The sequence below is a fragment of the Sus scrofa genome, chromosome 12 (assembly GCF_054392235.1).
Source record: "Sus scrofa isolate SSC_HxYL_T2T_F1_AM1 chromosome 12, Sscrofa_HxYL_maternal_Yorkshire_Landrace_v2.0, whole genome shotgun sequence".
Taxonomy (NCBI): Eukaryota; Metazoa; Chordata; class Mammalia; order Artiodactyla; family Suidae; genus Sus; species Sus scrofa.
In genome coordinates this window covers 54459056-54484073 of record NC_139394.1, presented here as the reverse complement: position 1 = coordinate 54484073, position 25018 = coordinate 54459056, and the positions used below count along the sequence as shown (strand labels likewise).

Below are 25018 nucleotides of genomic sequence, written 5' to 3'. Positions count from 1 at the left end.
ACAGCTTTGATTCGACCCCTTGCTTGGGAACCTCCATATGCCGCGGGTGCACCCCTAAAAAGACAAAAAAAAAAAATCTGAAGTCAGGATCCAGTTAAGTTTCATGGGTTGCATATCATTGCTGTATCTTGAGTCTCCCTTAATCTAGAGCAGTCCCCCCACCCTGTCTGGTTTGTGATGGTCACAGGACTCTTTTTTTTTCAGTAGTTTTTTTTTTTTTTTTTTTTTTTTTTTTTTGTCTTTGCTATTTCTTTGGGCCTCTCCCGCGGCATATGGAGGTTCCCAGGCTAGGGGTCGCATAGGAGCTGTAGCCACTGGCCTACGCCAGAGCCACAGCAACATGGGATCCGAGCCACGTCTGCAACCTACACCACAGCTCAAGGCAACGCCGGATCGTTAACCCACTGAGCAAGGGCAGGGACTGAACCCACAACCTCATGGTTCTTAGTCAGATTCGTTAACCACTGCGCCACGACGGGAACTCCACAGGACTCTTTCTATGCTTAACAACCCAGCTGCTCCAGGCTGGACCCCCTACCCCCAACCTCCTGCCCTCTCTCTTCTGCTTCTGGTCAATGGTCAAGGGTTTCTTTCAGACCCAGCACACCTGAGCCAGGAGCCCAAGGTTCCGGATGGCTTTGGGGGCGGCACCAGGTGAGGCGCTCAGGGCTCCTGGCTGAGCGGAGCTCTGTGTGATGGACAATGGAGAGGCAGTGGCAGCTGCTGAGGCAGCATTCTTGCCCTGGACCCAGGCTGAAGACCACACCAGCCAAGCAGGCTTGGACCCCATACTTGGTTTCCTCTGTACATTGAAGAGACTGGTGACTATTAGATTTAGGTGGTCAGGGCAGGGCCCATTCACTCACGCTTTCCTTCTTTCCTTCATTCACGTGAATTTACGGAGCATCTACTTGGTGCTGGGGGAAGTTGGGAGGATAAGGTGGTAAAGCAGACACAGTCCCCGCTCTCCCAGAGGTCCTGGCTCTTGTGGAAAACAGGTCACGTGGTGACCTGAGTGATGGCTGCTCTGTGGGGACATCCAGGGCCCTTTGGGGACATAGAGGCTTGGGTCCTTGAGCCAGAGGATATATAGCGACCCTGAAACTTAGGAGCTGAGCAGGAATTCATGAGAGACGGCGTGAGATGGGGAGTCAGGGAGAACAGCTTGGTCAGAAGTCTGGAAGCTGCCCTGAGCAAGGCCAGCGAGTTGGGAAGGTGCTGGGGCTGAAGCTGAGGGGATGAGACACTGGATGGGGGCGAGGGGGGGTTGTCACCCCGCACAGGGGGTTTGGGGAACCAGATCACTTGAAGCAGGGAGGGCAGTACCAAGAGGGTTAGGAAGGTTTTGGCTGCGGGAAGATGAATTGAAGGTAAGCATTTGCTGTGTTGTGTTTGGTAAAGGTTTATTGACACGTTGCCACACAGAAACCCGCGCACGGCATCAGAGGGCCCCTCAGTGCCTGTTTCCAAAGTGAAGAGGGCCCCTCAGTGCCTGTTTCCAAAGTGAGCCGCCCACACGCGCGGCATCCAGATCAAGAGGCAGAACAGAACCAGCCTTACAGCAGCCCCCTGCATCCCTGTGCTGCCTTCCAGGCCCAGGCGAGCGGGAAGCGCCGTTCGCACCCCCGGCTCCATGGGCTGCCTTCGCCTCCTCTTGAGCTTCTGGTGCCGTAGATGCTCGGTTATGTCAGGCTCCTCTCCCTCGATATGCAGTTCTAGGAATCAAGGGGCACGTGTTATGGTTGCTAGAGTTTTCCTTTGTGTGAACAGTGCTGATGAGGAGTGTTCTGGCCGTTGCCTTGGGCTGTGACACACAGCACGGCTCTGCACTTTCTTTTGCTGGGCAGATGCACTTTTTATCAGCCGTGTGTCCCACGGTGGAGTAGCTGGGTCATGGCTCCTGCTCGGGGTCCGCATTCAGTTTTCCAAATGTCGCAGTGCCGGAGCGTTCTGAACGCAACCCACCTCCCCCGTCAAGGTCAAGGCCAAGTTTTAGCCCCAGTTATTTGTGACTTTCTCCTGCCCTCCCAGCAGGGCCCTCCTGACGCCTGCTACAAAGCTCAGCAGATTTTAAGCGCCCTCCATCAGAGGCCAAGCCGAAAGGCCACAGCAGAGGCGGAGACTGTGAAGCCCCCAGAGCAGAGGGGGGCTCTGAGCCCACCTAGGGGTGGGGGGCGAAGCTCAGCCGGGCTCATGAAAACCTCCTTGAACATCTGCTAAAGCAGAGGGAGGCTCACGGGTTTGAACACACACACGTGAGGAGGATGTGTGGGAGGCACTTCTGGGTTCCTGCCACAAACATTGGAACCCGAGACCACAGGCTGCTACACGGAACAGGAAATGCACTGCTGGCCGCCTGGGCCACAGAGGAAAGGCTGGCTCGCTGGGCGAGATGTGTCCCTTCACTCCCTCACATGGTTTCTCTCTTTTTTTCTTCTTTGCCTTTTTAGGGCCACATCTGTGGCATACGGAGGTTCCCAGGCTAGGGGTGGAATCGGAGCTACAGCTTCCGGCCTACACCACAGCCACAGCCACGCCAGATCCGAGCCATGTCTGCTACCTACTCCACAGCTCACGGCAATGTCAGATCCTTAACCCACCGAGCGAGGCCAGGGATCGAACCTATGTCCTCATGGATACTAGTCAGATTCATTGTCACTGAGCTGCAACGGGAACTCCTGTTTCTCTGTAAGATCCAGCCAGGCTGGCAGTGTTGTGGGCTTGGCTGCTGCAGGAGGGTGGAGTGGAATATAAAGAAGGCCTGGGCGCTGTGAAAACAGACTCTGAAGACAGAGATGAGTTAGAGCCGGGTGAAGGCAGGAGATGGGCTGCATCCAGCCCAGGGGTCACAGCAGATGGTGGGTTCAGCAGTTGTTTGTCAGTCAGCCAGTCAATAAGCTTGGAGAAGAGACTACCCCCCAGGGTGGGGGTGGTTAAAGGGATAGGCCACAGAGGCAGCTCCGGCCAGGCCCCAGGCTAACAGGATTGCATGATCGAGATGTGAATGGCAACTTTGGGTTCTGCAGTGCACAGCCTGTGCAGCTGTACATGGCAGTCTCTTGGAAGCTCACAGTCTATGTGGGAACAAAAGCCAGGATAAGGGTAGGTGTCCAGTAGTGAGGGCTTCCTAGAGGGCTTGGGGAAGCCTTCCCTAGTAGCTGTTGTTTGGGAAGATTGTTCTGTAGGAAGAGGAGGTGAAAAGTACTTGCAAGCAGAAGAAAGAGCTTGGGCCACGGCCTAAAGGAGGAAGGACAGCTGAGGCCATTCCACCTGCTCACCAAAACCTGATGTGGGCTAGAGCCCAGCACTGAGTCCACCTTTGCGGAGGAGCAGAGACAAAGGTCTGGGCCAGGGCTGCGGCCCGGGCTGGGGAGGGGTCTGGGGCAGAGGAAAGGCTGCTGAGCAAGTGACCTAATTTGGGGGCTCAGCTGCAAGCCCACAGAGCTCAGCTGCACCTGGCCCTCCGCCCCTCAGCCCCGCCCCAGAGGAGCCCCCTTGCCTGATACCTGGGCTGTCATTTAATTCAACAAATGTCACCAAACACCTGCTCCATGCCAGCCTCAGTTCCAGGCCCTGGGAATAAAGTGGCGAACAGATAGGCAAGATCCTTGGGGAGCTTACCGTCTTTGCGGGGGCAGATGATAAACAGTAACCGGGTAAACGGGACGCGCTCAAACGAGGGCAGCTTCCGAGAAGGAAATCAACGGGGTGACGCAAAGCAGAGGAACTGGGTTGTGAGGCGAGGCTGATGGGGGAACGCATTTGTGAGGAGCTCACAGTTAAGCAAAGCCAAGGAATGAGAATGAGCCAGGCTCGGGAAGAGTTAGGGGGGCCCAGCAAGGCGGAGGGCCTCAGGCAAGAGAGAGCTGGGGGCAGCCTTGGAGTAGAAGCCAGCCGGTGTGGAGCTATGGCTTGGAGAGCCAGGGAGCTGCAGCAGCGTCTCAGAGGCAGGCAGGCATTGCACGGGGCTGCAGCAAGCAGGGTGGACCCCTTTCCTAAGTGTACAGACGGCTGTGGAAGCAGAGGAGTGGCATGGTGTAAATTACAAGAGTAAATTTTAGGAGTTCAGCAATAATGAACCTGACTAGGATCCATGAGGACGTGGGTTTGATCCCTGGCCTCGTGCTCAGTGCGTTAAGGACCCGGCATTGCCTGAGCTGTGGTGTAGGTTACAGACGAGGCTCGGGTCCTGCGTTGCTGTGGCTGTAGCATAGGATGGCAGCTGCAGCTCCAATTTGACCCTTAGCCTGGGAACTTCCATATGCTACAAATGTAGCCGTAAAAAGAAAAAAAAAAAAAGAAAGAAAGAGTGAATTTTAAAAAACAAATAAAAAAGGACAGTTAGGAGGCTATTACTGTAGACCAGGCAAGATGATGGTGGCAGGGGAAAAGAGAGGAGAGTTGCTCTTTAGATATACTTTGGAGGAGGAGTTCCCTTGTGGCTCAGTGGGTTAAGGACTTGGCATTGTCATTGCTGTGGCTCAGGTCATTGGGTTTGATCCCTGGCCTGGGAACTTCTGCAAACTGTACGGCAGCCAAGAATAGATCTCAAATTTATTATATTACAATTTGGGAGGTCAGAGTCCGAAAGAGGTCTTACTGGGCTGAAATCAAGGCATTGGCAGGGCTGTGTTCCTTCTGGAGGCTCAAGGGGAGACTCTGTTTCCTCACCTCTTTGCTTCTGGGGGCCGCCTGCTCCTTGGCTTGTGGCCACTTCATCAATCCTCAAAGCCAGCAGTGCCTTCCTCTTATAAGGACCCTTGTGATCATATTGGACCCACACAGATAATCCAGGATAAACGTCCCATCCCAAGAACCTCAGCTGAATCAAATCCACATGTGCCCTTTGCATGGAAAGAAACTTAATTGTGGGAGTTCCCGTTGTGGCGCAGTGGTTAACAAATCCGACTAGGAACCATGAGGTTGCGGGTTCGACCCCTGCCCTTGCTCAGTGGGTCAAGGTTCCGGCGTTGCCATGAGCTGTGGTGTAGGTTGCAGACGTGGCTCGGATCCCATGTTGCTGTGGCTCTGGCGTAGGCAGGCTGGCAGCTGCAGCTCCGATTCGACCCCTAGCCTGGGAACCTCCATATGCCACAGGAGCGGCCCAAAAAATGGCAAAAAGACAAAAAAAAAAAAAAAAAAAAAAGAAAAGAAAAAGAAACTTAATTGTGAGTTCTGTGAATTAGGATGCAGACCTCTCAGGGTGGGGGGGTGGGGGTCATTATTCTGCTTTCCCCAGCTGTGCTGCTCTGCCTGGCAGAGGGGTGCTAGCGTCACAGGCACAAAGGCGGGGATGTCGGCGTGTGTCGTATGGAAGCCAGGGGATGCGACGGGATCACTAGGGAGTGTGTGCTGGCAGGAAGACAAGGACCTGCCCCCAGGGTGCAGGTGCCGTTTAGAAGTCAGACGGGGAAGGAGCCAGCCAAGGAGTCTGAGAGGAGGAAGTGAGAGAGGTCCGGGGAAATCCGGAAGACAGTGTCTCAAGGCCGAGAGGGTCACACATGTCTGGGCTGCTGAGAAGCTGAGGAAGAGGGGACAGAAGGGTGTCTCTTGGATCCGGCAGTGTGGGGGCCACTGCTGACCTCGGCAGGACCCTTGTCAGAGGGTGGAAGTCAGCGTGGAGTGGGTGGGGGGCTGGGCAGGGCACACCCGGGGGTGGATTTTATTGGTATCGTCAACCGTGGAGGTCCGTGAATGACATATTTCATAATTTTAAAAACGTTTGCGTGGGAGGTGAGAAAGTGGAAACGGTACCCTAACCCACCATAGCTGCCTGACCTGTCACAGCGTCGGCTTCCTCTTTACGGAGTGCTCTGTGGCTTCCTCCCGCCCTCAGCGTAAGGCTTTGGGACTTGGCTTATTGTTACCAAGCCCCATCTTTATTGTTTTTTCTTTTTTGGCTGCCCTGTGGCACTTGGAGATCCTGGGCCAAGGATCAGATCCGAGCGGCAGCTGTGACCCAAGCCGCAGCTGCAGCCCTGTCGAACCCTGAACCAACTGTGCTGGGTCAGGGATGGACCCTGCCTCCCAGAACTCCCAGGATGCCGCTGATCCCATTGTGACACAGCGGGAACTCTCCCTAGCCCCGTCTTGAGGGGCCCTTCTCCAATATCCCCACTCACAACCCCTAGGATGGGGCAGCCTGATCCCCGCTGGGCAGCACAAAGGGTGAGAATTGGAGGCTGACCCTGGCTCTCTGCTGTCTTCCTGGGCTCAGGGTGGGGGGCAGAGTCTGCCTTCTGCTCAGGAAGCACTGTCACTGAGGCTGGGTGGGGCAGCACCTGCGGCAGCCACTAAGGAGCCAGCGCTGTCCCCAACAGAAGCAGCCGTGCTGCTGGTGGCATCCTGGTTCCCCCCCATCACCAAAGACCAGAGAGTCTTTACTTATCAGCAGTATCACCCCCACCTCTGTCAGGGCAGGCCAGCAGGCAGAGGGGATGCCTGGAGCGGTGCAGAGGTAGAGGTTGAGACCTCGCCTCCCACATGATGCAGATCCTGGGCCGGGAGCCTGCCTGCCTTTCCAGGTCTGGCCTTCTCCATAGTTTTCCAGACAAGGAGCCTGTGGGTCTGTGCCTGGGCAGGCAGGGAGGAGAAGGGAGTCACTGACCAGCTCAACCTTGCTGCCTCCCCTCCCGCTCAGGCTCCTGGTCACCAGCCCCAGAACCAGCAGGACAGCAAGCCCCCTGCACCAGTGTTCCCTCCTCTGGGACGAGCTCCATTGCCAGCCAGTTGGTAAGTCAGCCCCACTCAGGGAACGCGTCCTTTCTAGGAATCCCACTCATCCCAGCCCCACCTAACCCTAGACTCTACCCCTACAGCCAGACTTTCTTTCTTTCTTTTGCTTTTTTAGGGCCTCGCCTGAGGCATATGGTATTTCTCAGGCTAGGGGTCTAATGGGAGCTGCCACTGCCTTCCTACGCCACGGCCACAGCCACACCAGATCCAAGCCACATTTTGGACCAGCACCATATCTCATGGCCATGCTGGATCCTTGAGCCACTGAGTGAGACCAGGGATCGAACCCGCATCCTCATGAATACTAGTCAGGTTCGCTACGGCTGAGCCGTAGTGGGAACTCCAGGCCTTCCATCCTGATGCCCGGTCCCACCCCTACCCAGTCCTAGGCCCCAACCCACCTTTCCAGACCCAGTCCTAACAAAAGTGATACTGAAATGTATGAAGTGCTCGCCTGACACTGCAAAGTGCTTCGTGTACTTTTAATCCTCAAAACCACGCGCTTTACAGAAGAGGAAGCTCCAGTTCAGAGAGGTCCTTGGGTTTCCAGTACGACCAAGGTCACGCACCTGGGCAGCACCAGAGATGCAAACCCAACTCCACCTCCTTCCAAAACCCAGCCGACCCTGGCTCACCACACCTGCAGGGAAGCCAGCCTTTCTCCTCGGGTCCAGCGGTGGCCATCCTAGCATCTAGCGCAGGGCCTGCCATGTATGAAGCATGCTGGATAAATGCCATTTGGATGAAGAAACGAATGGACCTCATTCGCTCATTAACCACGCTCTGCCCACCCCGCCCAGTCTCACTCTAACTGGAGACCCACCTCTGCCGACCACCCCTCTGCCGTATAAAGCGGCATCCCGGTCCCTGCGGGAGGTGCTGTGTGGAACAGCTCAATCTCTGCCACAGAAGGGGACACAGTCTGGCAAGATGACTCCAACATGAGAGTCTCCTGTGGCCCACGTTGGGGAGGGAGGGGACGGAGCTACCCTCCTGCCCCTGGGGTTGTGGGACAGTCAGATTCCTGGGAGACGGGACTTTGAGAGTGGAGGGTTCTTTCGTCTATACGGGCAGCCCCAGCGCTGCACACACCCCCAGCTAGTGCAGCTCCATCTCCCTGCCCCCCAGACCAGGGCCCCGGGAGTACAAGCACCGGGTCTCAGTGTTTCTGCATCCCTGTCACCATCTGTCACAGGCCGGGCACAGAGCAGGCATATGTATGTGTTGAGTGAGAGAACCTGGGGGGAGAGGCAGGCTCTTTGTCCTGGGTGTGTCCAGTCCTGTCCCTTTTTTTTGGCTTTTTAGGGCCACACCCGCAGCATATGGAGGTTCCCAGGCTAGGGCTCAAATCAGAGCTGCAGCTGCCAGCCTATACCACAGCCACAGCCACTCCAGATCCTAGCCGTGTCTGTGACCTACACCACAGCTCACAGCAACACCAGATCCTTAACTCAGTGAGTGAGGCCAGGGGTTGAACCCACATCCTCGTGGATGCTAGTTGGGTTCATTACCACTGAGCCACAACGGGAACCTCCCAGACCTGTCCTTAATCCAGCATCGAGAAGCTGCTCTGAGTGCCAGCTCCTCCTCACGGGGCCCTGGCCAAGATGACCCTCTGCCCTCTGCCCCTGGCTCCTGGGTTGCCTCCCAGCATCCCTCCCTCCTCACCTGGGCTTAACTGTTTCAGAGCACGCCCACATCCCCAAAGGGAGGTACCGGGGAGTGACGCTTGTCCGGAACCATCACGGTGTTTTGGTGAGTGTGGGAGGGCAGAGGGCCTCAGGGAGGCTGGTTGACCACTGTGGGTACCAGTCCTGTGGCAGGTGATCCTCACACCTGAGCCCAGCTGTCTCCCTGGTGCCAACCCCAGGGCTGATGGTGGCTCTGACCCGGGTGCTCCGTGTGACCCAGCCCGCTGGCCCTACTTCTGGGGAGGGCTAAGCCAGCTCCTCCTGCATCCCCTGCCTGGTGGAGGCACTTGGTGCTGGCGTGGGGGTGCAGCTGTGTCTGCGACCAGGGGGCCTGGGCCGGGGGGGACCCAGGCTTTGCCCTCCCTTTCTCTCCCTCCCCAGGTCTGCCTTCAAGTGCCCGTGCGGCAGCCCCACAGCCTCAGCTCAGAGCTCACAGGCAACTGCAGCCTGCTGGCCCCCGACCTCCGTCCCAGGGCCCAGGTCTACTTCTCTGACCTTGGTAAGGCCTGGACCCTCACTCGCCTTGGACAGCTCTGAAGAGATCTCCTTGGGTCTGCAAGGAGAGGCACCAGCCCGTGGCAGATGCCGAGGGACGCAGGGGTCCGGGGAGGGCTGGGTAGGCCTAGGCCCCGTGTGAAGGGAAGCAGGGCAGAGCTGAGCGGGGGCTTGCCTGGAAGCCAACGAGGAGGCTGCCTGACTCTGAGCTCTTCGTGTGTTCTTTTAAAAGAAAGTCTCCTGGAGCCCGATGGCCACGTGGCTGCTGGCGACTGCTCCAGGAGCAAAAAGGGCAGCACAGAGAACACAGCCAGGCGGCGCCGGGATTTGCAGGTGGAGGAGGAGGAGGAGGAGGAGGCGGCAGCAGGTGAGAAGCGGCAGAACCGAGTAGCTCCCAGGGGTTGTCAGAGCTGACTCTTAGGCTGGTGGCCTCCAGGGGTCTGGGAGATGGGGTGCCGTGGCTGGATTCTACAGGCCTGGTCAGTCCCAGCTCTGTCCTTCCCCCACCCCCCCATCTTGCAGATGGGGAAACTGAGGTTGAGAGAGTGGGCGGAGCAGGTGTGCTGAGAGTGACACAAGCACATCAGACCCTGAGCAGGTGTTGGCTCTTTCTTTATTCTGAGACAAAGGCTTCCCTCTTGGGAGCATCACCGACGTGCTCCTTGAACTGAGCCCTCAGAGCTTGAAGGGGGTGATCGCCCTCCAGGGCAGGACGTGTGCCCCCCCTCCTGCCCCACAGGCCCCGCCCGCTCCTGACCGGCTCCCTGTCTCGGCGCAGGCACCGAGATTGCCATCATCCTGGATGGCTCAGGAAGCATCGATCCCCCAGACTTCCAGAGAGCCAAAGACTTCATCTCCAACATGATGCGGAACATCTATGAGAAGTGCTTCGAGGTGCGTTTCCCTGAAAGCGGGACTCCCAGGCCGTGCTTATCCAGAACTGCGAACCAGCCACCTCCAAACAGCCGCCAAAAATCCAGTCTCGGTTCTGTGGGTTGGCTACTGGGGCTGGGCTCCACTGGGTGGTTCTTCTGTTGGTCTTGTCTGGACTTTATTCCTCCCTCTACGGACATCTGGCTCTTTGCCTGGATGGCCTAAGATGCCCTCACCTTCCTGGGCCATGTGCCTCCAGCTGCCCAGCCCAGCAACTCCTTCATGGCAAGCACTTTTCAAGCCTCTGATTGCATCACACTTGCTGATGTCCCACTGGTCAAGGCAGGTCACATGGCCTAAGCCGGAGCCAGTATGTTGGGGGGCTATACAGGGACAAGGGTTCAGGGAGAAGCCTATGAGTCACTGGGAGCCGCTACCATCATACCTCCCTCCACCCCTACTGACTTAGAGAAATCCCGCTGCCTGAGCATCTCCTCCTGCCCAGAGACAGGAGGACTGGATGGATTCTTCCACTGCTTCCAGGAAGAGCCACCTAAGGGGCAGGGATGACCTTGGGCGTGGGGACTCTGCCACCCTCCTCCTCCCTTGGCGCCTCTCCTCCAGTGCAGCTTTGCCCTGGTGCAATACGGGAGCGTCATCCAGACGGAGCTTGACCTTCAGGACAGCCAGGATGTGGCGGCGTCCCTCGACAGAGTCCAGAACATCACTCAAGTGGGGAGTGTCACCAAGACAGCCTCCGCCATGCAGCACGTGCTGTGAGTAGGAGGGCAGCGGGGGTCACCTGCACACCTGCTGGGTGCGGGCTCACGAGCCTGCCCGGAGGCTCGGGAGCCTCCTGCATGGAGGAGGTGGCTCAACAGAGCTGTGAGGGAGAAAGGGTCAGGGTTCTGCCCCTTCCTTGGCCGAAAGGGGACGGTGAGGTCTTCCAAGCCCACCTGGGCTGATGGCGGACACCTCCAAAAATTCTTCCAAAGGCGACGCCCGTGAGCAGCGGTGGGGCACAGCGCTTACAGGAGGGGCTCCGTGGTCAGGGCCCCCTCGGTTCAAATCCCAGCTCCGCTTTGTACTTGTAAGACCTTGGACGAGTTGTCTAACCTCTCTGTGCTTCCACGTCCTCGCTTTTAAAATGAGAATAACGATAGTACTTGCCTTACAAGTGGATAAACGGGTTAAAACAGGTACTTTGCCTGCTCAGTGCCTGACACAGAAGCGCTATGTAAATCTTGGCCACTGTTGTTAAGGTCGTGATGAGTCCCACACGTGCCCGTAAGGAGTGGACTCAGGTCTGGCCGGCACCTTTCCCTTGGGGGCAGGTGAGGGCGAGCACCCCTGCATGGCAGCCTCGCCTCTCCCCTCCCTGCTGTGAATTGTAGGGCCATCCCCACCCCTCTCTGGGCCTTTATTCTCCCCGAGGGCCCCTTAATCTTCTCAAGTGCTAGAGCAGGTCAGTGAATAAAACCTCCCCAGGGCTCCGTCCTCCCTTTGGCAAAGCTCTCTCCGTTCACTCTCCCTGACTCAGAGACAACATCTTCACGCCAAGCCACGGCTCCAAAGCAAAGGCATCCAAGGTCATGGTGGTGCTCACCGATGGGGACATCTTTGACGACCCCCTCAACCTCACGACTGTCATCAATTCCCCGAAGATGCAAGGGGTCGAGCGCTTTGCCATTGGGGTGAGAGCTGGGGGCCACCTCCTGACTTGGTGCAGCCCGGGGTGGGGAGGAGTCTGGGTTCCAGCTCACCGGACCTCTGCTCCGTCTACCAGCAGGCACCGTCTCTCAGCCCCTGTGTCCCATGTGCCCCCCACCCCACCCCCTTCAGAGGGGGTCTTCCTCAGACCATGTCCCCATGGTGGTCACAGCTCACTCATCCAGCGGGACGGGGAGAGCAGTGGACACCCTGGGAGCCGCTGGAGGGCTGGCAGGAAAGGTTCCTGGAGGAGATGGTGCCGAGCTGAGCCTTGGAGGAAAAACAGGAGGAGCTGACCTAGGAGTTCCCATCGGGGCTCAGCGGAAGTGAACTTGATTAGTATCCATGAGGTCATGGGTTCAAACTCTGGCCTTGATCAGTGGGTGAAGGACCCAACGTTGCCATGAGCTGTGGTGTAGTTTGCAGGTGCTGCATTGCTGTGGCTGTGGTGCGGGCCGGCACCTGCAGCTCCGATTTGACCCCTAGCCTGAGAACCTCCATATGCCACAGGCACGGCCCTAAAAAAAATGGAGTATCAGGAGTTCCCGTCGTGGCGCAGTAGTTAACAAATCCGACTAGGAACCGTGAGGTTGTGGGTTCGGTCCCTGCCCTTGCTCAGTGGGTTAAGGATCCGGCGTTGCCGTGAGCTGTGGTGTAGGTTGCAGATGCGGCTCGGATCCCGCGTTGCTGTGGCTCTAGCAAAGGCCGGCAGCTACAGCTCCAATTGGACCCCTAGCCTGGGAACCTCCATATGCCCTGGGAGCGGCCCAAGAAATAGCAAAAAGACAAAAAAAAAAAAAAATGGAGTGTCTGACGTAGGGCTTGGTGGGGAGGCAACGGTGGGGGGAGAGGCAGGAAGGGCTCTGCAGGCAGAGGGAACAGCATGGGCAGAGGTGAGAAGGAGGCTGGTGTGTTCAGGAAAACACATGCAGAGTGTGTGGGGGAGAACAGGGAGCAGGGGAAGGAGTGGGGGATGGAGGCCCCGACAGCCGCGGGTGGTGGTGGGGGACGCAGCCCTCTCCCAGGGCCTGGAGAGCCCTCTGGGCTTGGGGCCCAGCCAGCCCTCATGGTGCTGGCGCACTGACCCAGGGCCTCTCTGCAGGTGGGAGATGCGTTTAAGAAAAGTAATACGTACAACGAACTGAAGCTGATCGCCTCGGACCCTGATGAGGACCACGCCTTCAAAGTGACCAACTACATGGCGCTGGACGGGCTGCTGAGCAAACTGCAGCAGAGGATTATTCGTGTGGAAGGTGAGTGTCCCTGGGGCAGCCCCCTCGGCGTTCAGCAGGAGGCCCGGGGCCTGAGCTCCAGCCCCGCCCCAGTCCTCCCTCCCCGTGGCCCCGCTGGACAACTCCCGTCCCCTCTCTGAGCCTCTGCTAGTCCTCTCAACAGTCAGCAGTCCCTCCAGCCCTCCTCACGTTGCCCAAATTCCGTGATGCTCTGATGAGAAGCTCTTTCTGGTGGCAGAGAACAAAGGGTGACCGGGGCGTGGTGCCTGCCACCCCGGAGGAGGGAGGGGACGGCCCAGCCCCCTCTGCCGGGAGCTGCTCAAGCAGGACCCCAATCTCTAGCCTGGGGCTCAGCCCATCTTACCAGCCATCCTGCCTTCAATGGGGAGTCCAAGCTGGACCCTTCCCCAGCCTGGTTTCTCGCTTCACCGTGGCCCACAGCACCCTCACTGGGCTTCTTGGCTTCCAGGCATGGTCGGAGATGCCCCCCACTACCAGCTGGCACAGGTGGGGTTCAGCGCCCAGATCCTGGACGAGGTATGTGGCCGACTCCGCACCAGGCATCCTTGCCAAGGGGAGGGCCGGGGGGTGGGGGGTGCTGGCTCTCAGGGTGGGACTCTGCCCTCCTGTCGTGAGGCCTCTGCTGTAATTTTTGTCACAGAGCATTCTGCCTCTGTTTTTCTCAAGAGATTTATAGTATCTGGCCTTGAAGGAGCCATTTTAGGACAAAGGGAAACCCTTTTTTCTCTTTTTTTTTCCTTTTCAGGGCTGCATTTGTGTCGTATGGAAGTTCCCAGGCTAGGGGTCGAATGGGAGCTGCCGCTGCGGGATCAACACCACAGCCACAGCACCTCGGGATCCAAGCCGAGTCTGCCACCTGCACCACTGCTCACGGCAATGCCAGATCCTTGAACCCACTGAGTGGGGCCAGGGATTGAACCCACAGCCTCATGGATACCATGGGTTCATTACCACGGAGCCACGATGGGAACTCCCAAGGGAGACAGTCTGGGTGCTCGTCCCAACCTGGGCCTTTGAGGGTGACAACAGAATGGCCCAGTTTCTAACAGGAGGTTGTTTCATCCTGTGCTGGAGAATTAAATGCCGCCCCTTAAGGCAGATCTGTAGCGCCTGGGCTCTGGCCTGGGTCGGCTTGCCCACCAAGTCGGGTGCTTGTCCCCTCCAGAGGCCCTGTTCCCACGGGGGGGGGACACATGGGCAGTGAGGACACTGTCCTTGCATGTGGCGGAAGCACAGCGAGCGCCTCACTCGGCACAGGTGCCCTGTGCCCCAGGCCCAGGCCGCACTGCCTGTGGGGGCGGACGGAGGTGGTCCCTCTCGTTCCATCCTCGTCGCACTTGAACGCTCAACGCCTGGGCCCTGGGTTGCATTTCTGCCCTGGGGTTCGCTGGTACAGGAGGGACAGCCGCCCTGACAGGAGCACGGGACAAGGCAGGAACCCAGGGTTTGCCTCTCGGGCTACGGAGCAGCCCCATCGCCCCATGCCCACAAGGTTCACTGTGCTGGCTGGTCGATCTGCAGCCACCGTGGCTGGCCCTGGGTCCCTCTCGCTCAGACGGTCAGTCACCAACCCTTGTCCCCTGCAGGGGCAGGTGCTACTTGGCGCCGTCGGGGCCTTTGACTGGTCAGGGGGCGTGCTGCTCTATGACACACACAGCCGCCGGGGCCGCTTCCTGAACCAGACGGTGGAGGACGCCAGGGGCGCGCAGTACAGCTACCTGGGTGAGGGCAGGGCCTGGGGGCTACCTGGGTGAGGGCGGTGCTTGGGAACTCTTGGTGGAGGGGTGAGGCCTGGACGGGGATACCAAGGCTAGTTGGGTAGGGCCTTGGTCTGTGGACTGAGGGCTGGGCCCCGGGTAAGGACCCCAAGACTGAGAATTAGGGCCTCCTGGATGGTGACAGGGCCTGCTTGGTACTGATGCCCAGGGCAGCTACCTAGGGAGGTGGGGCCTCTCCGTTAATAATAGTGGTGGGTGACCCTTCACCCCCTCCTTGGACTTGATGTACCGCGTGGGTCACGCACGTGGGTGGCGAATGTGTGCGGAGTGCATTTTGAGCGAAGCTCGAATGCAAGCTCGAATGCGTGTCTGTCATATCTGTGGGGCATGTGTGTGTAACCAGCCACATGGACAAGCGGGAGCCATCGCGGGTGAAGTTGACAAGGATGAGATGGTCTCTCCAATCTTGCCTCCCTGCCCAGGCCTCCTTGAGGGCCTGACTGGAAAGCGGGGGGCCCAAGGAGAGGCCCAGTGGGAGCTCCTGATTACAACCCCCCCTCAGGTTACTCGGTGGCCGTGCTACACAAGACCTGTGGCCTCTCCTATGTGGCGGGGGCTCCGCGGCACAAGCAGCGGGGGGCTGTGTTTGAGCTCCAGAAGGAGGGCAGAGAGACGGACTTCGCGCTGGTGCTGGAGGGCGAGCAGGTACCTGCTGGAGAAGGACCCCCTGTTCTTATAGACGGAGGATCTGGAGGCCCCAGAGGGAAAGGCACAGGCTCGAGGGCACACAGTGCGTTGGGGACGCAGCCTGGGCCGATCTCAGGCAGGGCTCAGCCTCTGCTCCTGCTCTGCGTGTCTGATCACCAGCTGCTCTGCCCCACTGAGGGGGGGTCAGGCTCGTCACCCAACCCCTGTGTTATTCTGGCCCATGCGTTGATCTGGACACCCCAAATGTGGTGGTCCAGGAAGAGCAAGAGCAGAGGTCTAGCCATGCTGCGGGGTCCCGTGGCGGGGGGTGGGGGACTCCCCAGAACTCCCTGTGACCTGCGTGCCCCCCGTGGCTGTAGATGGGGTCCTATTTCGGCTCCGAGCTGTGCCCTGTGGACGTGGACATGGATGGGATCACGGACCTCTTGCTGGTGGCAGCTCCGTTTCACCACATTCAAGGAGAGGAGGGCAGAGTCTCTGTGTACCGTGTGAACCACCAGGTGGGAGAATCTACGTCTTTGCACGTTGGCTGAGGCTGCGGGGCTCAGCCTGGGGTCCAGGTGACGGAGGCTGGGAGCGCCCTGGCCCTGCCTTGAACCAAAGGGTGGTGATGGGGAGCTCAGAGTAGATGGGGGCCAGGTGGGGCGCCTGCTCCCCTCTCACGTTCCCCACCCCATCATCCCAAACAGCTGCCCAGTTGACAAAGCACACTTTGTCTGTCACCCCACTTGTTTCTCACAGTAAGGGTGAAAGGTGGCTGTCACTCCCATTGTACAGATGAGGAAGCTGAGGCTCAGTGATGGTGAGACGTGCTCCAGTTTACAGAGCAAGGGTGTGGTGGAGCCAGGCCTCCTGGTGGCCAGGCCAGTCCCCTAACTGGGGGAGCAGAGGGGTGCAGCTCTGCGTCCTGGACTGCAAGGCAGGAGAACCCTGCCTTCTTCACCCCTCGCTCACTGTATAGCCTTGGGAAGGTCTCTTGCCTTTTCTGAGCCTCAGACCTCCTGCTGGAGCATCGGGATCAACGAGCCCAGGGGCATGCCTCCTGGGGTGGTGGGCTGGTGGGCTGGTGGGTGGGCAGCCTGCATCCCTGTCTTGAGGGCTGAGCTGCCTCTCTGCTTTACAGGATGGTTCCTTCACCTTGGCACGCACGCTCAGTGGGCACTCCAGGTTACCTTATGCCCGATTTGGCTTTGCCATGGCAACGGTGGGGGATATCAGTCAGGATCAGCTCACAGATGTGGCCATCGGGGCCCCCCTGGAGGACTTTGGGGCCGACGATGGTGCAGGCTTCGGCAGCGTGTACATCTACAATGGACACTCCACCAACCAGCTGGTTGACCTCTCTACTCACCAGCCACAGGTGACCTGCAGGGCTCTCTCCTGCCTCTCCTCTGGGACCCCGACCTTCCCCAGATAGGATGGCCCGATACCCAAGTCAGCTCCAGTCCTACATGCCAGGCGGGTCCCGGGGGGTTGAGAGTGTCCAGTGAAGGGCAGAAGTCACCCGGAGGGTCTCATCCCAGACCCTTGCAACGGGGCTAGAGGTGGTGGCAACATCCTCCCACTTTCCCGACCTGGCTCTCCCTCCTTCATTGGCATTGCTGACCACAGACCTGCTTCAGATCTGCTTTCCTCTCTTTCTGTGCCTCCTCTGGCTTCCGTCCCCACCCAACCCCTCCATGCCTGAATCTCATTCCCCTGCATTGCCAACCTCCACACTAGGTCTTTTTTTTTTTTTTTTTTTTGTCTTTTCTAGGGCTGCACCTGCGGCATATGGAGGTTACCGGGCTAGGGGTCCAATTGGAGCTGTAGCCTCTGGCCTACGCCACAGCCACAGCAACTCGAGATCTGAGCCACATCTGCAACCTACACCTTAGCTCATGGCAACGCCGGATCCTTAACCCACTGAGCGAGGCCTGGGAGCGAACCCGAAACCTCATGGTTCCAGTCAGATTTGTTAAAACACTGAGCCACGACGGGAACTCCCCACACTACGTCTTTGATGGGCACTTTGTCCTACCTCCAGTTGCTGTTTCTTTCCAGGCTTGGGTCCTGTGTGTCCAGCAGCTCCCGAACACCTCACCCGCACAGCCTCCAGCATCTCACTCTCAGAATGCCCAGCCAAAAGCATCCTCTGCCCCCAGACCTGCTGCTTCTCTGGGCCCCATCCCTCCACCCCTCACAGCAGAAACCCGGGATAACCCCAGATACCCAGCTCAGCCTGTCCGCCTCCCCAGTCCAGCCCCTCCTCTCCATCCCGACCTCCCCCCCGCCCCGACCCCCGGCGCCCGCCTCCTCGCCATTTCCATCCTGCGATTTCAGTGGCCTCTCTGAAATGTAATTCTAATTAGACAGCCATGCCCCCACACCCCAGCCCCACAGCCAGCCTCCTTGCACCCTGTGCCCCCTGCTCCAGCTGCCCTGGCCTCGGCTGTTTTCTCAGGTGACTCTGCTCTCCTCGTCTCCCGGTCAGGCCTCCCCTCCCTTCAAGCCTCCCTTCAGATACCACCTCCCCCGTGAGACTGTTGGCCTTCTCTCTCCAGATCCTCGGTGGAGGACTCCCTGGAGCGGGGACCAAGGCCGGTCTGCCGATTGAGTAACACCAAAGGGAAGCCCTTTCCCTCCCTGACACCTTGTGTTTCTCCCTCCACAGAGGATCAGAGCCTCGGCGGTGGCCCCAGGACTCCACTACTTCGGCATGTCCGTGGCCGGTGGCTTAGATTTCAGTGGGGACGGCCTTGCTGACATCACCGTGGGCGCTCTGGGCCGGGCGGCTGTGCTCCGGTAGGGGTCTGCCCGGGCGTCTGGGCAGCTTCACCGGTTGCCCTGCCCTAAATGACCCCCTGAGGACCCCAGGCATGGACGGGAGGGGGCAGTGCAGTGGTTAAGAGCACCTGCTCCAGGGTCTGCCCATCTGGGTTTGAACTTCAGCTTGCCTGTACAGGGGTGCCCTTGGGCAGGCTATTGATTTCAAAGTCCCAATTCTCTCATCTCTAAATGGGAATAACAATGCACTTACCTCACAGAGTTAAGAGGACGGAGAAAATCTATGCAAAGTATTTAGCGCAGTGCGAGTGATGGCTGCTATTATTACTGCTATTGATTTCAGAGCGTCTGTGCTCCAACCCTAAGCTCCATGGCTATAAATAAGCCCACAGAGCACCTCTCTGCCCTGTGACTCGGCTGTTTACTCAACACCCCTCTTGGCTGTCGCTCAGAGGCATCGCAAAGTTAACACGTCTAAAAATGGCCTCTTTCTCCCACCCCCCATTCCCTCCCCCCCTCGCCCCTCCCTGGGTTTTCTATCTCAGCCAAGCGTGCCATTTGTTCAGGATGAAAACCCAGGTCCTCCTGGATTCCTCTTTGTCCTTCCCCTGCCACCCCACAACAAAACTTCATTGGCTCTGCCTCCAGAATACCTCCTGAGAGCGATCGTCACCTCTCGCCTGGACCACTGCCGTGGTGTCCTTCCCTGCTTCCCCTCCCTGGGCTCCCTTGTCCACCCAGCAGCCGGAGAGATCCCTTCCCTCTTCTGCTTAAACCCCTCAACGGCTCCCACTTAGAGTAAAATCCAAATTCCCTAGCAGGGCCTGGCCCCGCAGACCCCTGCATCCCCACCTCTGTGACTCCCCTCGGTCCCACGAACTGTGCCCTGGGGATGCTGACCTTCTTGCTCTTCAGACAGACTGAGCTCATTCCTACCACAGGCCCTTCGTACAAGCCGTGCCTTCTGCCTGGAATGCAGTTGCCCTAGATCTTCTCGTTAACAGATCTCAATTTAAGTCTCTTCATTTGTGAAGCCACCCACCTAAGGAGCCCCCAGTCTCTGTTACCTAATCTTGTTTTATTTTTATCACAGCCTGTACATAGTGTGACCCGTACATAGTAGTTTCCTGTTGCTTTTTGTTTATTTGCTTGTTGTCTGTCTTCCACGAGGGCAGGCCTTGTCTCTTGCCCTGTCGTATCCTGAAGGCTCAGAACAACCAGCACTTGGCGTATGAAAGATGGTCGATAAATATTCATCCAATGAATGAATGAGCCAAGCGTTGATCCGGACGTCCCGTGGGCCCTTCTCACGGTCGTCTTTGCTGTCTCGTTTAGTGCAAGACCTGTGGTTCGTCTGAAGGTGTCCATGACCTTCATCCCCGAGGCACTGCCCATTGGCTTCCACGGCGGCGTGAAAGTGCATTTGTGTTTTGAACGCAGGTCTGGGACCACAGTTGCTGAGTCAGGTAACAAGCAACCTGGCTGACCCGTCCAGTGTGGTGGGCGTTCACTGTTGGCTTTAGTGGGGGGCAGGGAAAGAGGGCTGGGTGGGGGTGGGTGTTATGAAATGAAATTCCTCTATTATTATTATTACTTTTTTTTGTCTTTTTGTCTTTATAGGGCCGCACCCTTGGCAGATGGAGGTTCCCAGGCTAGGGGTCGAATTGGAGCTGTTGCCACCAGCCTATGCCACAGCCACAGCAACACCAGATCCAAGCTGCATCTGTGACCGACACCACAGCTCATGGCAACGCTGGATCCTCCTTAACCCACTGAGCGAGGCCAGGGATTGAACCCGCAACCTCATGATTTCTTGTTGGATTTGTTTCTGCTGTACCACAATGGGAACTCCTTTTTTTTTTTTTTTAAATTCCTCTATTAGATTTTTGCTCCTTTGACCTCAGGTTCTGCTTAATGGAAACCCCCCCAGAAAAGGGTGACCCTCTGTTAAAGTCACTCTGAAGGGGTCTGTCTGACCCTGTTGGGAAAAGGGGCATTAGATCCCTTCCTCAGGTTGAAGGGTTGGGTTTCTGAAAGAAGCCTCAGGAAAAGGCATTCATTTCTCCGTCTCCATCTGCTATCTCCACGCGCATGTGTGTGTCGGGGGCGGGGGGGGCTCCTGAGAGGTGCCCTTCCTCTTTCTCTCCGGGTCACATCTTCCCCCTCCCCTCCTCCCTGGCCCGGGTCCCAGGTGCGATTGGATCACCTGCTGGAGGCCTGGCCTCTCTTCCCATCCCCTTACCTGGCAGTGTTTGGGAGACTTTCCAGAAGGCAGAGGGTGGGCATGGCTTCCACAGCCCAGGTACTTACTGCCAACCCAAGAGGTCCCCTCCAGAACAATCCCTCAGCACCAGGGCCCCAGGTTTCATCTCTCAGGACTCATCCCAATCAATCTCTCTGCTTCCTGCAGGTCAGAAAGTGCTCTCGCCGTGGGGGTGGGGCTGGGAGGGCTTTACCGCAGGAGTCCCTGATCGAATCTGAGCGTAGAAAAGGACAGACCTGTTAGTTCTAGGCTGCAAGGTTCAGGCCACAGAGTCGGAACAGCAGCTAGTAAGTGGCTGTGTGACATTGGACAGGTGTCTTTCACTCTCTGGGCACTGGTTTCTCTTCTCCACAGTGAGGGAATTGGCCCCAGTTATTTACAAGGTGCTTCCAGCTCTGCTCTCAGGTTTTACTCTGTGATTTCTCTCTCCATTCCTTGACTTTTTTCTCCTCCTCGTTACCCCCACCTCAAGCCCAGCCTCCCCCTTTGCCCCCCTTTCCCCTGGGAAGACTGACTCTCTTTTGAGGATGCGTGGCTCCAGGTCTGGGGCGGGGGCACCGAGGGACCCTAGCCAGGTGCCAGAAGACATGAGAAAAGGACTTTTGAAGTGAAGGAGAAACTCAGGGAAGGCGACACCCCTCCGGAGGGGCTCGCAGGAAGGCCCCCTGTCTGGGGCTTGCCCATCCCAGCACCATCCACAAGATCTCTCTTCACTCCCAGGCCTCGGAGAGACCTCTCTGAACTTCACGTTGGACGTGGATGCGATGAAGCAGAGGAAAAGGATGCAGTGTTCAGACGAGAGGCAGTGTCAGAGCTCCCTGAGGAAGTGGGGTGCTGGGCCCCAACTCTGCGAGCCCTTCCTGCTCCTTCCCACAGAGAAGCAGGTAAGTGGAGGGGTTTCCGAGAGGGTCCAGAGGGGTCTGTGTTGTTGGGAAGAGAACTGAGGGGCATGCAATGAAGCACACATACCCCCCACCCCCCGCCACGAAGCAGGCAACTGAAATAATCGTAATAGATCCAGAACCACGTGGTAGCCTGGCGGATGGGAGTTATGGTGCAGAAATCCAAATTAAAGAAACCTTCTGACACTGAACACCAAGTAAATCTCCGAGCTTCCTAGAAGCTGGGTGAAAAGGGAAATGCTTTCTTTGCTGACGTTTTTCCTGGTAATAAATTGGGAATAACAAGGGTGCCTCCCCAGTGAGGTAGACCCATTACACCTCACCCGGGTGTATAACACGAGTCAAAACCAGAGGGCCCTTATGAGAGTCGGACCCAGAAAAACTGAACAAGATTGAGCTCCCTGGTGGCTCCGTGGGTTAAGGATCTAGCTTGTCACTGCTGTGGCTCAGGTCCTGGTACAGGTTTGATCCCTGGCCTGGGAACTTCTGCATGGTGGATCCTTAACCCTGAGGCCACCAGGGACCTCCCCAATAAATCACAAATTATGCTTCTGACTACACATCTGTTCTGATTGTTAACTGGATTAAGAGTGACTTTCCAGCAAGTCTGTGGCTTCCTTAAATACAAGCATCACTGTCTTTTCTACCCGGGAATCATGCTCACCTACTCTCAGGTGTTCAAAGCTGCTGCCTGGCAGAAACGCTCAATAAACAAAAGAATGGCAGAAAACAGCAGGCAGCCTCCTGGGCCATCTCCTTGTCTTCAGTTTTTTGTCTTTTTTTTTTTTTTTTTTGCCATTTCTTGGGCCGCTGCCATGGCATATGGAGGTTCCCAGGCTAGAGGTCCAATCGGAGCTACAGCTGGCCTACACCAGAGCCACAGCAACACCGGATCCGAGCCGTGTCTTCGACCTACACCACAGCTCACAGCAACGCCGGATCCTTAACCCACTGAGCAAGGCCAGCAACCTCATGGTTCCTAGTTGGATTCGTTTCCCCTGCGCCACAATGGGAACGCCCAAGAAAGATCTTTGTAAATACAGATGTGACTGTGACGCTTGCCTTTCATGGCTCCCAGTCGTCCTCTGAACAAAGTCCGAGCTTGTTTTTAACTTCTGATGGCGGAAATCCCTTTGCGGGAGGGATGGGAACAGTAAGGCGTTAGGAAGCCTGAGGCCATGGCAGATCAAGGGAGATTTTTCCCAGTGCTGTTGGTGGCTTGGTTGAAGGAAGTATCCCTTCAGCCTGGTGTATTTGGAAGAGGCTTGGGACTCTTGGCTCACCAGCGTCCTTGTTTCTTATTGCGACAACGTCGAAGTTAAAATTGTCCTTGTTTCTTATTGTGACGATCTCAAAGTTAAAAGTGTTCTCCCCGTCGTTTTCTCCCCACATCAACTCCGCCCCTGAATTCCCTGGCGACTCCGCAGCTCTGTCAGGAGGACTGCTTCTCTAGCATCATTGTCAAGGTCAGCTACCAACTCCAGACCCCTGAGGGCCGGACGGACCATCCCCAGCCTGTCCTGGACGTCCACTCTGAGCCCTCCGCCTACTTCCAGGTGACTCCGCGAAGCCCAGACTCTTCTGGGAGCCATCCCCCCAAAAGCCTTCCCTATCTGCAAAGGATGCTAAAGTGGGAAGGGTCTCCAGGCAGCCTTTGGGCCCCATGCTGTATAGTCGGAGCTATAGCGTTGCTGAGATGGAGTTAATTTGCCCAGGACTCACGGGTGGGTAACGCAGGTCTCCAGACCATCCCCAAGGCTAGTTCTTCTGTGATCACAAAAAGTGCCTGCTGCATTCTCGACGAAGCACATGAGTACGCGGCCCGACTTGGCGAGGGTCTCTGATGACAGTGTGGTGGGGGGTCTTCCTGGGGACTGGACTGGAGCCCACCTGCCCTGTGCTGCAGAGAGCACGGCCTTTGGCTCCCCTGCCTGCCCGGGTCCTGCCCAGGCCTTCAGGCTAAAGGACCCACCAGACCTGCACCCTGGCAGGGAGGTAGTGTCACAAGAAATATCTCATAACAATAAGAAATCAGTGGGGGAAATAAACAGTCCAACTTGTGGATTCTGTGATCTCTAAGGAGATTCTCTTCCCACTCAGGCCCTCTTCTCCCCGGCCCCCCCGACCGGGGTCATCTGTCATATTCATTTAGAGAGTCCTACGGGGTATGGAGAAACCAGCAGGATCAAAGATGTGATGACACGAGCACTGAAGAGTAGTCGTTACTAACACTGAAGAGTTAGTTGGAATGAACTGAACCTCCCCAAATAAAAAGAAGCCCAAAGTAGTTCATGCTGGCACAGAAAAGCTGCAGGCAGCAGAAGTATATTCTAGGTAATCATAGGACACTCACAGCTGTCCGATATTTGCACAGAAGTGCTCTATGTTAATTCAGTTATATAAGCCTTTAGCTCCAGTTTTGGTTAATAGCCGATGTCCAATCACAAGTAGCAAATAGAAATGAGGACAGCGTAATCAGAGTGACCGTTTCCACTGCTCACCTGCCCAGGAAGAGGGGGAATCAGGGAATGATTCCCCAGGAACGAAGATTCTTACCTTAATGTTTTAGGCAAGTGCCTGTATTTCAAATGTATAAGAGCACATTTCTTTTCTTTTTCTTTTTTCTTTTCCTTTTTTTCTTTTTTCTTTTTTGCCATTTCTAGGGCTGCTCCCGTGGCATATGAAGGTTCCAGGATAGGGGTCTGATTGGAACTGTAGCCGCCGGTCTACACCACAGCCACAGCAATGTGGGATCCGAGCTGTGTCTGCAACCTACACCACAGCTCACGGCAACACTGGATCCTTAACCCACTGAGGGAGGCCAGGGATCGAACCCACAACCTCATGGTTCCTAATCAGATTCGTTGACCACTGAGCCATGACAGGAACTCCCAGGGTACATTTATTTTCTAAATAATTTTTTAAACTTTGGTATTAATGGTAAGTTAGATGATTCAGGAAAGAGCAGAAGAACAAGGAGTTCCCTCTGTGGCTCAGTGGGTTAAGACCCTGACTAATATCCCTGAGGACGTGGATTTCATCCCTGGTCTTGCTCAGTGGGTTAAGGATCTGGCATTGCCGCAAGCTGCAGCTCGGATCCTGCGTTGCTGCGGCTGTGATGTAGGCTGACAGCTGCAGTTCCAATTTGACCCCTTCTCTGGGAACTTCCATATGCAGAGAGGGTATGACCCTAAAAAGAAAAAAATAAATGAAAAGCCCTGCCCTAAATTGTTGGTTGGCCCAGTTGGACAGAGCTCCAAGCTCTGACTTCTGCAAATTGCATCTCCTTTCCCCAGGAAGCAGGTTTCCTTTCTAGCCCTGGGCTCCCTGGGCTCCCACTCTAGCTGCAGGTCACAGAAACAGTCCTGGCATATGGTCATAGGTGGTCTCTGGCTGCTGGGAAGATAAATGCAGAGATTCCCCAGGTTGGGAGCTGGCTATGTTTCTTTCATAACAAAAAAAAAAAGAAAAAATAGAGCAGATCCTTTAGAAAACTTGATTTTTCAACCTGAGCCAGAGCTTTTCAACCTCACCTGGGCCTTTTGGACCCCACGTGACTTTCTGAATGAGGTTGTTTTGGTGTCAGCAAGATTGCAAGGGGAATATTTAACCTACAGAGAAGACGAGCCATGGGGGCAGAGGACCTGATGGGGTGGGGGAACCTTGACAATATTTGGTTTGGTGTCCCCCCTTTGTGCCCCTGCTGTTCCTGCCTCTGTTTAAAAGGACTAAGGAAGCTTTTCTTCGCATGGGTTTTCCTCCCTGAAATGTTCAAAGTAGTGAGGTCGTCGTGATGCTGCTTAGTCAGCTTCATATGAAAGTGACAGGCATTGGTATCATTTCACAAAGGTCACTCCATTTTTGACCTTGGCCAGAGGCCTGATGCCAAGCACACCTCATCCCT

At 56.7% G+C, this 25018-nt stretch overlaps 1 protein-coding gene across 2 annotated transcripts in view; it reads left to right on the top strand.

The window, feature by feature from the left end:
• Window positions 1-25018, top strand: part of ITGAE (integrin subunit alpha E) — a 67721-nt gene that overhangs the window by 18070 nt on the left and 24633 nt on the right. For both annotated transcript variants that reach the window (XM_021067683.2, XM_084985394.1), the window contains exons 3-19: window positions 6641-6732; window positions 8423-8490; window positions 8808-8925; window positions 9154-9288; window positions 9700-9815; window positions 10419-10570; window positions 11335-11488; window positions 12607-12757; window positions 13206-13273; window positions 14344-14479; window positions 15038-15180; window positions 15543-15683; window positions 16307-16543; window positions 17837-17967; window positions 19285-19415; window positions 20933-21096; window positions 22542-22670. In XM_021067683.2, the coding sequence (XP_020923342.2) occupies window positions 6641-6732; window positions 8423-8490; window positions 8808-8925; window positions 9154-9288; window positions 9700-9815; window positions 10419-10570; window positions 11335-11488; window positions 12607-12757; window positions 13206-13273; window positions 14344-14479; window positions 15038-15180; window positions 15543-15683; window positions 16307-16543; window positions 17837-17967; window positions 19285-19415; window positions 20933-21096; window positions 22542-22670 (2266 nt within the window). The remainder of the gene's footprint in view (window positions 1-6640; window positions 6733-8422; window positions 8491-8807; window positions 8926-9153; window positions 9289-9699; window positions 9816-10418; window positions 10571-11334; window positions 11489-12606; window positions 12758-13205; window positions 13274-14343; window positions 14480-15037; window positions 15181-15542; window positions 15684-16306; window positions 16544-17836; window positions 17968-19284; window positions 19416-20932; window positions 21097-22541; window positions 22671-25018) is intronic.